Genomic DNA, 14,414 nt, shown 5'->3' on the forward strand with positions numbered 1-14,414 from the left:
AGCACATTGCAGAATCGTCAATTAGCTTTGCTCCTAGACACCAGACTTCCTTCAGTCAGTTTTATTGTCGCATGGAATGGATGCCATTTTCGCACTACCCAGCGCAAACAGCTTTCAGGGGGTAAATCTACGCGCTGAAACATGTCATTTTCTCTGTAAAAAAATGCCATGTTGGAAAAAAGTGCGCCAGAACAGAGTCCTGAACTGGTTCGGAACGGTTCTTCTTAATCGTTCCGGTTTGGGTTCAGTTCCAAGAGAAAAAATTTGGGTTCAGTTCGGGCAAAAAATACGGGTTCTGTTCCGGTTTTGGGTTCAGGTTCGGTTCCGGTTCGACACGTTGGTCGCGCCACATGCGCGAAAGGCTGCTCGGGGAGACCAACTTGGGTCTCACAATCCGTACCGGTGGATGTTTTAAAAACTGCCGCCTGCCAGTGCAGTGGCGCTTCGCTTAACCACTGCGCTACGAGAATGACCAATGCCGCATGTATGGACATAAAGCCACTAAAGCTCTCTCGTCATACCTCAGTGCCGTGTGCCTTCCTTTTGCCTGTGTGTGTTTCGCGCCTCGTCATGCTCTTCAGGACGAGCTTAAATATCCAGTCCAATTGAAAAATGACTGCCTGATTTTGCACATGTGTTCGGTTTAACTACGTTAAACCCGTACTACGTTAAACCCGTACTACATTTTCACTGTCCACAGTCTGTCTAGCTTTAACGCCTTCCAGCATAAAGAATCTCTTTATGCACACACACGCACACACAGAGGGAAGGGGAATGAGGGGCTCGTGATGAGGCAGTGTTTAACCCCAAGGAGTATTTCAATAGCTTGACTATAGATGAAAGTGTTCAGCATAGAAGACGATATTTCCATGGACTAGAAGCCGACGCCGTGGGCAGCGCTGCGGCACGGAGAGCTCGCGCCAGTGCCGCAGCAAATGAAATCACGCCATTACCATCTGTCATGTCACGCATGCATTCGTCGGCTTGCCGTCACGTAAGATTTGGTGTGAGGTGCGGGATGCCCTTATCATCCAGGTCCCAGACCTTCAGACCCTTCTATCCGCCGACGCCTAAAATGGAGCGCTCGTAGTTTGCACCTGCCGGCATTGCCCTAGACTGCCAGGTATGACCCGACGGTATGGAGGACTCGCCGCTCTCCTCCGCCCAGCCCCCAGCCCCGACCAGACGACACGACTACGAGCACACTGATCCGGGACCACTGATCACATGAGAAACTAGAAGACAAGGCGACATACGACCCGGATGGTCCGAGACTTCCGCCACTGAACTGAAACGCCTGATACGCCGCTGACCACCCTTCCAGACGTGAGAAAACAGCACCCCAGCCCTTCTATTTGTCGCACCGACGGTCCTGAGCTCTTCACCTTCGTGGACCTGGTCTCACCGTCTCATCACCTGCTCATCTCTTTCATCGTGATTGCATGCCCTTCATATCCTCATCTCTGTTCTTCCGTTCTGACACGCCCATCGTCACGTCCTGCATTTTTGCTGTAGCCGCTGTCCATCATGATTCATGTTAAACTGCAGCCCAATCTCGCAGTGTGCATTGTACATCGTGCTCTTCATCGGCTTTCACGTTTACCTGGATCACGTTAACCTGAGTCCAATATCGTCGCAAGACGTACCGACAATCCACTTGGTTCATTTGAAGCGAACGAGTAAAACTGCGTAAAGAGAAAGCGACAAAAGGCAGACATAAGCTCAGACTGTGCGGCTTCGCTATTTTAAAAGCCTACCGCTTTTTCTCGTGCGGCGACAGTGGATGAAGAAGGAAGGACAAGCGCTTGGTTTCACATGTCTGCTTATTTTCCTTTTCTTATCGCTTTTTTATTTTATACATACCTCATCTTCACACTTACTATACGAACAGCGGGCCGATTTCCAGGCCATTCTGCCCACTTCCTTTCGTCAAATCTGGTTAAGCTGTTTCCTTACTTTTGTGCTATATATATATATATTGCCACCTGGTGTTCTCGTTGAAGTGTCTCGGTGACGTTGAAGTGTCTCGCGCTGGCTAACTGGCTGCTGCATTCTGCTGGTTAGCGACCTGTCGCCCTGTTTTCCGTTACAATATATATATATATATATATATATATAGATTTCTTTTTCACAATCCAGCTCCTGCCTTCCGTGAAGGCTGGTGGTAATTCTGAAATAAATAAATGACGGCGCATCTCCGAGCACGGCCGATATAAAAGTCGCAACAAGTGCCTCTCGTAGCCATGTAAGTTTATTCGCTGAAAGGTTTAACTATTTCACGCGCAGGTGGTCTTCGGCGGTTCTGTCGTCGACACAGTCGTCAGCTGCACCGAGGACCGGGTTCAGGTCTGTTGCTTTCGATTTTTCGTCCGCACGCCGCCTCCTTCAGGCGGAAACCTGGCGCGGAGACAGCCTCACCGCGGCTGTTTGCGCCTCGGTGCGGATTTAACCACAACGCCCAATGCAGGCAAGCACTTCAATGAAATCAAGGACGCGAAGCCACGAACGAAACGAGTTGCATTACAAGTTGTATGCATATTGTAGCCGCGCGAACGATCAAGGACGGAGAAAGTAACGGACAGGACAGAGAGCTGAACTTCAGCAGAATTTTACTTCAGAGACACATCACATTTATACAATGCTCGTAATCCTACCTGGAAACTAACAAACAACCATCACAAAGCACTGTCATGCCGGAGTGACCGGAACACGTTTCCATCGAAAAGTGTGAACTCTTTTAGCGAGTGAGACGGATGTTTTGCTGATGCACGAGCCAAATTCTTTCTTTATACAGGAAGCTTCAAAAATTTCTCGGCTAACTGGGACGCGAACTTTCTCAAGATTCTAGTTTCGCAGAACCGAGGTGCGCAGTCATGGCAGTGGCGACAATAGTCGGCCAGTTGCCTTCCCCCAGCCCCCCCCCCCCTCCACAAGCCTGCATCTGCGTGGTTCTCCTCAACAGGATAGATAAGCGGGCGAGTTGGTGATACATAATGCAAAAAAACAGCGCGAACAAACGGGGACGAGACGAAGAATACACAGGAACAAGCGCTTGTTCCTGTGTATTCTTCGTCTCGTCCCCGTTTGTTCGCGCTGTTTTTTGCATTGTGGTGCTCCTGTAGTGTGACGTTAACGGAATGGCCAGGTTGAGCGATGCAGTGTTTGCCACAGGACAGGGGTATTCGATAACCAACCCCACTTTTGCACGGGACGAACTAACGTTGTAGCAACGGCTAGTTTGTCCAACGTAGTGTTTGCCACAGGATAAGGGTGTTCGATAAACGACCCCACTTTTGCACGGGAAGAACCTGTCTACGTGTTTGATGCTGGAATCCACCTCCTCTCTTCCTTTCATCATATTACGCATGCCAGCAAGTTTTTGGGTGCCGTAAAGACCTTATCGCATGTTTGTAACTACGTATATACGCATCAATACAGAAACGCACTTTACACAGTCAAATACCATAATGCACTCATTACGTCGACTTTTATTCAGCACGAACCAACGAGCCTTCGTAGCGTGTTGTGCGCATGTTCGCCTCAAAGACTGAGAAAAATGGTTCGATTCCCCGAATCTCCACAACATAATTTATTTGGAGGTTCATGTGTTACGACGCCGACAGCCCAACAACATCGACTGATTGTAAAGCATTTTATTCGCCGGAAAGAGCTCGGCAAGAGGTTGCGTTAAGTGGTGGAGAGTACATAGACTTTTCTGCAGCGCAAGCTCTTTAAAGCTGTGGCGTTAAAGCACGCAGGGGTCTTACGCTTCTCCTTGTCGTCTTCTGGTACGCGTTTCTTTTTTATTTGCGCAGTAACCGTTTTTGACCATGTGGGTAGTTTCTGGCGCCTTTGTATTACAATGAATTACAAACTAGCCCAGCAAGAAGTTCTTTTAAGGTTTAAATCATTTGAATTTTTATACAACCACCGTGTTTATTGACTAATTTTATGTATTTCTTAATCGGTTTTTATGAGTGTCTTGTATAATTTGTCACTTATTTAATGAGCAGAAGCGATTCTTCATCCATGGTTTCTGACTCCTTCTAGATGTTTTAAATGTTTTGATCAGAAAACACGATAAGTAGGTTTTAGTAATCTTTCCTATAAATATGTCACGAAAGAACAGGAAGAGGGCGTGGAAGAGGCCCAACGGTGAGACTAAAAAAAATTACCGACGATTACGTTACTTCCTAATGCGAAATTTGAGCGCAGCAAATAAGCTGTTTCACCTTTTCGATAGATTGAGGCAAAGAAATCGAGCAACACATGTATGCGCTATCACAGAATTTTTTTTTTATTTTTCACACGTATTCCTTTAACAAAGACTCCACTAACAGTTCTTGACAGTCATGAAGGAAGCTTTGTGGTCGGAGAAATAGACTGATATATGTTCGACTTGGTACACCAATGCTTGATTCTCAAAGACGAGATCTATACAAGTGCCTCGCGAGGTTGTCACAGCCGTGGGACGCGTTACGAGCGAGAGGAACGGGATGTTCTCCCGCATAAGTGTTAGGAAATTGCTGTTTGTCTTTATGTCAACATTAAAGTCCCCCACTACTAACATCGGTGTGGATCGATGGACGGTTAATGCGAGTTGCAGGAAGGGCACGACGTCTTTCGTGAGTGCGGTAGGGGCGAAGTAGGCAGCTACTACCAGCAAGCCGTTGGGCAACTTTGCGGCGCACAGTTCGCCAACTTCATGTGACGTGCCAAACATTTCGACTGGTATTGCAGAGAGACCTGTGCGCAAGTAGATATTGACTCCCGCCGCTCTGTTGTGGTCTCTGCGAGCACCACAGCAGTATAGGAAATCTATGATTTCGAGCGGCTCTTCGGGATCCATCCAGGTTTCAGCAAAGCAAAGTACAGAGGAATGGCGCAGAATGTGATCGTGGTGTACGTCCTTGGCATGTGAGGCAAGGGAGCGTACGTTAAGAATGTGGTTGTGAATGATGAATCAAGTGCTGCCAGCGAATGACGCGTCCATTGGCTGTCTGCGTGGTTAACTGATGTGTGGTTAACATGTTAAGCTTCGCCTGTAAGAGTGGAACGCGACAGCGTCTTGCAACGCTGCCAGGGAGTCCACAGAACGCCATCGCCAATTCGGCTGTACGCCTTGCTGGACGGTAAATTTATTTTTTGAGGAAAGGAAATGTATCTCTCTCGCATATCTGGGTGGACACCTGCACCTCGCCGTAAGGGAAAGGGGGAAGATGGGAGTGAACGAAGACGCCGTATTAGCTAGACGCGCCTTTGTTCATTCCAAACCATTCAGCTGGCATTACGGAGTGGCTAGCGTGCTCGTATCGCACTCCGGAGACCCTGGTTCGATTCCCCAACTCGACCAATTTCGTTCTCGGTTTTATTGATTTATGCGGTCTAACCAGAAAGGTTAATTAGGCTATTTCATATTTATATTCTTGCATTTCTATCCATCGTGTTCTGTCATTAACCTGTCAATTGTTGGAACTGTCTAGGATGTTCGACACAACGTATATGAAACGAGCAACGTCTTACTGAGTGGGGAAGTGCGTGGTGGTGGAGGGAACGCGGCTTCGTACTTATCTGTTTTTTTTTCAGCAGCGTCTCCTTCCGCGGACGCTGTTGTCGCTGCGGCGCGCGTCTTTGTTTTCTTTTCTTCTGACCTCTTCATTCTCCTCTATATTAATTAGGCTAATTGATTAATTAAGCAATTAACTAAACTCAGTCCAACTTAGTTGCAGCATCACTATACGATCCCTTTGATTGGTTGCATGGTTACTAGCCAAAGTACAATTGGCCCCATTTGAAATTCGCGCACTGTGACGTCACGAGCATTTCGACCAATTGAAAAGCGTGACATTGGGGGCGGAGCTGGTTACGAGGCCGACGCCGACGACGACGCGAAACCCAGGAACGGACGCCAAAGAGCTGCGCTCTAAAATGAAATAGACTTCATACTGTGCGCTCACCCTGGCATCGTAGAGGATGTGGAGGTCCTCGGAAAGGTCCGTTGTAGTGACCACATAATGGTAAGGTCTGGTATTAGCTTGGACCTGAAAAGCGGAGGAAGGAAGCTATTGAATGGCAAGCCCATTAATGAATTAGCGGTAGGAGGAAAACTAGAGGAATTCAGGATATCGCTGCAGAACACACATTCGGGTCTGCCTGAAGAAGATGATCTTAATATTCAAACAATGAACACTAATTTCACAAGTATCATTATGGAGTGCGCAGTAGAAGTTGGCGATAAGGTTCGACACGATACCGGCAAGCTATCTCAGGAGACGGAAAATCTGATTGCGAAACGTCGAAGCATGAAAGCGTCTAATCCTACGGACAGAATACAACTGTCAGAGCGTTCAAAGCTATAAAATAAGCTCGAGGCGGCCGACAGACGGAAGTTTAATATGGAGAAAATTGAGCATGCTTTAAGGAACGAAGGTCGCCGAAAAGCAGTGAAGAGAAAACTAGGCATAGGTAAAAACCATTTGTATGCGATAAAAGACAAAGAGGGCAATGTCATTAGCAATATCGATCAGATAGTTAAAGAAGTCGAAGAGTTCTACACAAATCTATACAGTAGCGATTGTAATCAGAATGTTACTGAGAGAGGCAGCCGAGCACAGCAATGGGACATCCCGGCAGTAACGAAGGAGGAAGTAAAGAAAGCCTTAGGAGCAATGCGGGGAAAACAGCCCGTGAGGATCGGATAACAGCAGGTTTGTTGAAGGATAGAGGAGATATTGTGCTCAAAAAACTAGCCACCTTGTACACGCAATGCCTTGCGACCTCGAGTGTACCAGAAGCTTGGAAGAACGCTAAGATTATCGTAATTCATAGGAAAGCAGGCGCCCAGAACTTCAAAATTTGCAGATCAATCAGCTCATCAGCTTACTATCCGTTGCGTGCAAGCTATTTCCTAAGGTAATCGCGAATAGAATCAGTACAACCTTAGACTTCAATCAACCATATGACCAGGCAGACATTCGTAAAAGATACACGACAATAGACCATAATCACACTGATATTCATATGATAAAGAAATAAGCAGAATATAACCAACCCCTATATACATTGTTGGTTGATAACCAGAAATAATTTGACTCAGTGGAAACTTCAGCAGTCATGCAGGCACTGCGGAATCTGGGTGGAGACATGTGTGAAAATACAGGAAGATATCTATAACTATTGCACAGCTACCATACTCCTTCATAATGTCACCAATAAAATTCGAATAAGTAAAGGTGTGAGGCAGGGGGACACGATCTCACAAATGCTATTCACCGCTTCTTTACACGAGCTGTTCCGAGGCCTGGGTTTGGAACAGCTGAGAATAAGAGTTAATGGAGAGCACCTGAGTAATTTGCAATTTGCTGATCACATTACCTTGCTGAGTCACTCGGGAGATGAGGTGTGAAGCATGATCAATGAGTTGGAGGGAGAGAGCTGAACGGCAGGTCTGAAAACTCACTTGCAGAAAACCAAATAATGTTCAACAGCCTCGCACGGGAACAGCACTTCGCAATTGGTAGTGAGGTGCTGGAAGTGGTAATAGAATACGTTTACTTAGGAGAGGCAGTGACCGTTGATCCGGATCAGGAGAGGAAAATAATTAGAAGCATAAGAATGGGGTGGAGCGCGTATGGAAGGTTCTCTCAGATCATTATTGGACGTTTATGAATATCCCTTCAGAGAAAGTATACAATTGCTGTATCTCATCGGTGCTCTCGTATGGGGCAGAAACGTAGAAGGCTGAGGGAAAGGGTTTAGCGTAAGTTAACGAAAACGTAGCGAGCTACCGAAAAAAGATAAATGATATGAGTAACCTATCCTGAAGCGCGAGTTGTCTTCTGCCTTGCGATAAGGAAGGTGATTTTGCTGTGATGACACGGAACCTATTTCACGAAAAAGTGTATCGTGGTGTCGAGAACGTGTTTGGCAGGCAAAAAGGTGTAAATCATTCAAAAGTATGGTCAAAAGCGAAAAAACTTTTGTGTATCTTTGAATCTCACGCGTTTAGCTCAGTCTGTACAAAAAGCCAAGGGTGTGAATTTTGAATTTTTTTTTCTGCCAAGACACATAAGATGGAGTGTCCTTTAAGAATTATTGTTGCGAAAGCCCACACTCGGCAAAAGTCAGCATGAGATTTTCTGCAAAACCGTCTAAAGGAACTAGTTGTTGATGACTCCTTCTTGATAAAAAATTCAGAAAGTGTGATTTTTTTGCCTCGAAAAACTGAAAGAAAGAATCTGGTTGCTTTTTCAGTCGATATAAAAAATCTTTACTGTTCGCTCCCCGGAAATGGTTTGTTACTGTGCATAGAAGGATGTATCGAGAAATGTGGTGTCGTTGCCTTCCAGAATTCTGTGGGTATGAGCGTTGGGGATTGTTTGGAGCTGTTAAGCGCCTATCATAATTCTACATTCTTTAAATGGGGCGATGATCTCTTTTTACAAAAACAAGGAGTATGCATAGGATTCAGTCCTGCTCCAGTTTTAAGCGATATGTTTTCAGCTTAATGTGACCGAAGGCTTTTTGCCCGTTTTGCAGCGCTAGGATTGTTAATGTCTTTCATTTTGGTGATGATTTTTTAATATTTTTAGACACCATTTGTATCACTCTTCTTGAAGCCATGGGACGTATCTTAGATCATTTTTTAAACTGCTTATCTCCACTGGTCGTCACACATGAGCTGCCTAAAAACAATTGCTGTATCTCATCGGTGCTCTCGTATGGGGCAGAAACGTAGAAGGCTGAGGGAAAGGGTTTAGCGTAAGTTAACGAAAACGTAGCGAGCTACCGAAAAAAGATAAATGATATGAGTAACCTATCCTGAAGCGCGAGTTGTCTTCTGCCTTGCGATAAGGAAGGTGATTTTGCTGTGATGACACGGAACCTATTTCACGAAAAAGTGTATCGTGGTGTCGAGAACGTGTTTGGCAGGCAAAAAGGTGTAAATCATTCAAAAGTATGGTCAAAAGCGAAAAAACTTTTGTGTATCTTTGAATCTCACGCGTTTAGCTCAGTCTGTACAAAAAGCCAAGGGTGTGAATTTTGAATTTTTTTTTCTGCCAAGACACATAAGATGGAGTGTCCTTTAAGAATTATTGTTGCGAAAGCCCACACTCGGCAAAAGTCAGCATGAGATTTTCTGCAAAACCGTCTAAAGGAACTAGTTGTTGATGACTCCTTCTTGATAAAAAATTCAGAAAGTGTGATTTTTTTGCCTCGAAAAACTGAAAGAAAGAATCTGGTTGCTTTTTCAGTCGATATAAAAAATCTTTACTGTTCGCTCCCCGGAAATGGTTTGTTACTGTGCATAGAAGGATGTATCGAGAAATGTGGTGTCGTTGCCTTCCAGAATTCTGTGGGTATGAGCGTTGGGGATTGTTTGGAGCTGTTAAGCGCCTATCATAATTCTACATTCTTTAAATGGGGCGATGATCTCTTTTTACAAAAACAAGGAGTATGCATAGGATTCAGTCCTGCTCCAGTTTTAAGCGATATGTTTTCAGCTTAATGTGACCGAAGGCTTTTTGCCCGTTTTGCAGCGCTAGGATTGTTAATGTCTTTCATTTTGGTGATGATTTTTTAATATTTTTAGACACCATTTGTATCACTCTTCTTGAAGCCATGGGACGTATCTTAGATCATTTTTTAAACTGCTTATCTCCACTGGTCGTCACACATGAGCTGCCTAAAAACAATAGCACACGCTTTCTTTAAATCAAGTTAAAGTTTTTAGAAGATGACACATGCTGGATTTATCATCCTAGGGATGGAAAACTACCTTTGCCTTTCACTTCTGCACACTCAAGGCTCATAAACGAAGCATAGCTCGTTTAGGGTTTCTCAACTGTCTTAAAAAGTCATGCCCTTATGGGACTGAGGAGACCTTGTTTCTGCAGTCAAAAAGGTTGGAAGACACGAATTATCCGTTTAACTTGCTTGTATCAGTGGCCGAAGAGCTTGTCAGAAAAAAGAGGAAAACTACGACGCAGCAAGAGCAGGATAAGACAACTGACAAAAGAAAATTTCCTGTTATTCCATATAAGCATAGGCTATCATACAACCCGAGAAAAATTGGCAACAGGGTAAACATAAACATATTGTTTTCAACCACGAATAAGTTGAGCGTCCCGTGCAGGATAAGCACTTCTGTAAACAAGGCCGCATACACAATCAGGCGTAGAAGGCATAGTGTACAAGGTGACCTTGACATGTCGCAAATATTCTATAGGGCAGGCAAGAAGATGCCTAAATGAGAGATTAGGAGAGCATAATAGCAACGTGGAAAACAAAAGATGGGGGCACATGAGTATCCGTTGTCTCAAGTGCAAGAAAAACCAGGAAAAGCAAGGAAGGCTGTCGTCCCATTTTTCAGAGATGTAAAATTCTTTATAACAGCAAATTTAAAATACCGCAAGAGATTCGGGGGCTTTTGAGTCAGCACGAGCGGGCGATGGTTGCGTAAGCGCTCCGTCAATGTTGTTGTCTGAAAAAAAGATGTCATATTTTACATCGGGCACGTGGGTTGCCTGATAAAATTTAGCAGTCATCACTCGTTGGTAAATGGTCTTGTCAGCATGCGCAAGTGATTACCAAGAGTATCATTTTAAAAATTATAAAACAATTACTGTATAAGACCAATGTTAGGTCAATCCTTGAATATGCCTGCACAATTTGGGATCGTCTAGCGGTGCGAGATAAAGACAAATTATAAAGGCTACAGAACTTAGCAGCTCGGTTTGTGTCGGGTATTTACAGAAAATATATGAGACTTTGAAAAAAAGACTGCAATGGGAGCATTTGGAAATCCGTCGACGTAAGTTGCGACTGAAGTTTTTTCACGCGATTTATCATTGTTCTGTTTGCATTGAAAGAGCGCAGTATATACTGTCACCTCATTATATATCTGACCGCGTAGACCACAGTTTCAAAGTACCGGAGATTGCCTCAAAAACTGATGTATATCGATTGCCTTTTTTTTCCCAAAGCATCACGCTATTGAAACAAATTGTCTTCAGAGACCGCTTGTATTATGTCTCATGATGTTTTCTTTTCTACCTTATAATAACCATTTGAGTTTCGCAGTTCTGAGAAATTTTTATCTGCTTTTGTTTTTGTTTGTTCTGATGCAATTTGGACTTCTTTCCGTGGCTGACACTGCTTATGTTATGTTTGTTTTTATGTATACCCTCCCCCACTGTAATACCGCTTGGCGCTGTGGGTAAATAAATAAATAAATTAAAATAAATAAAAACTTGTTTCACGCATGAGATAAAATCAGTTGCAAGTAAGAGCTTTGTATGCTCTCTTTTTCTGTCGATCTTCTCTTTTTGAGCGCTTTCAATGTCGGAATGGAAAACCAACTCGCCTACTCACTTAACTTATTCAATTATAGGTGTAACGTTATGAGACCGGAAGACGTCCTATAGGGTGAGGGAAGAAACGCGGTTAAATTACGTTGCAATCAAAATCATCGACAGGGCATGTAATGCGAAGGCAAGATAACCGTTGGTCCTTAAGGCTAACGGAGTGTATTCCAAGAGAAGAGAAGCGTGGAAGCGGGCGGCCGAAATTTAGGTGGAAAGAGAGATCAAGAATTTTACGGGGACAGGGGACCGCAGCTGGCAAAGAACAGGGTTAATAGGAGAGACATCGGAGATGTCTTTGCCCTGCAATCAAGGTGATGATGACGGTGATGTCCGGGTCGGTTGCGGCGTACACATTGTTCCAATCAACTTTACTTAGCAACGATTTGGAGACAGTGCACCCGTCGATAAGAGAATGCTGAGCGGGGTTTATTTTGTGTTATAGACCTGATTTATAGAGGTAAAAAAGTGCACGTAGTCACAAATGCTATCTATTAAAGCACCAGGTTTTCACAAGATATATAACATGGGTGTTGAACATATCTAAAATTGTCGTTGATTGCAGATTAGCAGTATGTGTTCCGACGAAAATTGGTGCGTAACTGCGAAGCTAGTTGCAACTTCATTCCATTCTAAACTGGCATAGAGACATTAAAATCATCGTAGAGAATTAATGCCTATTTCCTTTCGCAAAACATTTCTCTGAAACACTAAAAACAAAAAGAACAGAACAGAAGCTAATATTTCAAAGGCAGCGGTAGCAATCCCATAATGCTATAGTACCATTAAAGCATAACACAAAAAATTGGACCGTAGCTCACAATCCATTGAATTTATGCCTAGCTTTGCAGCGCCAGGCCCCCTTTTTTGGCATCGTACTTTAGGCAATGCCATTCCGACGTGGCAAATGTCATCTTCCAATGCAAAACATGTTTCAGAGAACAGCGCCACGCCAAAGTACACTTGCGCATTATCAGGAAATAATGGAGCTGATCCTGCCTGTTTCCTCCACCACTAATGTTAAAATGACCACAAATTAGGCGCCTTTGAACACTGGTGTTGACAAACTTAAGGTTGGTAGCATCTACGTGCGTAACAATATACGGAATATTGTTTAAAGAAAAACCAAGGGTAGTGTTGGGAAGCGTTGCTAGGTGATCGTCTGGATCGGCCAAGAAAACAGATAGCAAGAGCAAGCGACAACAGAGAAAGCGCATGCAGCAGTACGCCGTCTGTCCATCACTCCAGGATGGATCCCGGAAATGATTTGCTGCGCAGAAAACGCAACCGGTGTCTCATTCAGCGCGACGGATGTCACTGTGGTCCGTCGGCATATCGGCACGCTGCGTTCGTAGATCACACGCAATGCTTCATCCGCAAACGTCGCTGAAATTTCAATCAGCCACGCATGTTCTGTGCTTCCCCATCTTCAAGGATAAAAGAGTCGACCTCCCCACTGCCAGCACACAGCAAGTGGCAGCAGTGGCAGCGCACGCATCAGTAAACTTACGCTGTCTGTCGACGATTCCAGGTTGGATAATGGCATTATGAGAACAAAAAATAACTGCGCAAAAGGACGGGACAAGAGAAAGAGAACCACACGGGACAAACGCAGACTGACAACTGATTTATTCCACCAACTCCTCTTTCCTTCAGCAGCAAAGCGCATGCGCACCAACCACAAAAACAAACACAAAAGCCACACTCATCTCGTGGAATCAAGGAACTCCTTGCGGTACAGGTGTACTGAAGCATCGCTCACACACTTATCAGGTCCTAACCTCGCGATTTCCAAGGCCTCGATAATTTCGCGTTCATTCTTATTCCTCGAGCGTCCGATAATCTCAGTCCTATCGAAAAGCGGCTTACAATCTGTCATCGTAAGCATGAGGACAAAGATTGTAAGCCGCTTTTCGATAGGACTAAGATTATCGGACGCTCGAGAGATAAAAAAGAACGCGAAATTATCGAGGGCTTGGAAATCTCGAGGATAGGACCTGATAAGTGTGTGAGCGATGCTTCAGTACACCTGTACCGCAAGGAGTTAGAGTTCCTTGATTCCACGAGATGAGTGTGGGTTTTGTGTTTGTTTTTGTGGTTGGTGCGCATGCGCTTTGCTGCTGAAGGAAAGAGGAGTTGGTGGAATAAATCAGTTGTCAGTCTGCGTTTGTCCCGTGTGGTTCTCTTTCTCTTGTCCCGTCCTTTTGCGCAGTTATTTTTTGTTCTCATAATGTCATACCAACTAGCCCCTCACCGCACTCTTCTGGATAATGGGCCTGATTTTACGCGAAGAACACGCAACTGGTGTCTCATTTATCGCGACGGATTTGCCTGTGGTCAATAGCACCGCCATTTCAAATCAAAATCAAATCAAATTTATTTTCCAGCAAGTTGATGGACGCCTGGGCTAAAAGCTGTACAAACAGCTTGACAAAGGCCCAGGAAACAAGTACACAACATAGCAGGAGCAAACAACAAATTCTAGAAGTTCATTAAAAAGTGTTATACAATACATACGTCGCTGTAGCACGAGATAAAAACAAAACAAATAAGTTGATCAAAAATAAAATCAATGAAAAAAGCTCAGCAAGGCAGAAAGTTTGTAAATGCGAGTATAATATTCAAAGTAAGAACACATGTATGGATAGATTATATTTGCACGAAGTAGGTTCTCAATTTCTTACGACTAAAACCAACAGTGTCTTTATATTTGTTGGGAATATTATGAGCCAAGGATTGTCATTCGTAGTCTGTTCTAAAATATGGTAGGGGCCATGTGTCAGTGCATCTAGTGTTTACTATTGCAGTGCGGTGTTCAAGAGATGCAAGTTTTACCAAAAAATTACCCATACCTGCCAAACCGAAATAAGTTAATTGTAACAAGCGATATTGATAAACATTATCCCCACGGATCATACTAAGTGATGTTATTATGGCTTGAATATTTGTCGTGGGTTCTAAGTTTACGATGAGACGAATAATTTTTCTTTGCAAGACAAGAAGCTTGTTCATATTTGTTTTAGTTGTTGTTGCCCATACTAGAGTACAGTA

At 44.2% G+C, this 14,414-nt stretch overlaps 1 protein-coding gene across 9 annotated transcripts in view; it reads left to right on the plus strand.

The window, feature by feature from the left end:
• The window catches only part of LOC149367588 (uncharacterized), a 1,242,925-nt gene that overhangs the window by 513,002 nt on the left and 715,509 nt on the right, over positions 1 to 14,414 (plus strand). For all 9 annotated transcript variants that reach the window (XM_089556290.1, XM_089556305.1, XM_089556318.1 and 6 more), the window contains one exon: positions 2,287 to 2,346. In XM_089556290.1, the coding sequence (XP_089412416.1) occupies positions 2,287 to 2,346 (60 nt within the window). The remainder of the gene's footprint in view (positions 1 to 2,286; positions 2,347 to 14,414) is intronic.

The sequence above is a fragment of the Amblyomma mixtum genome, chromosome 1 (assembly GCF_055824585.1).
Source record: "Amblyomma mixtum isolate Tamu chromosome 1, ASM5582458v1, whole genome shotgun sequence".
NCBI classification, from domain to species: Eukaryota; Metazoa; Arthropoda; class Arachnida; order Ixodida; family Ixodidae; genus Amblyomma; species Amblyomma mixtum.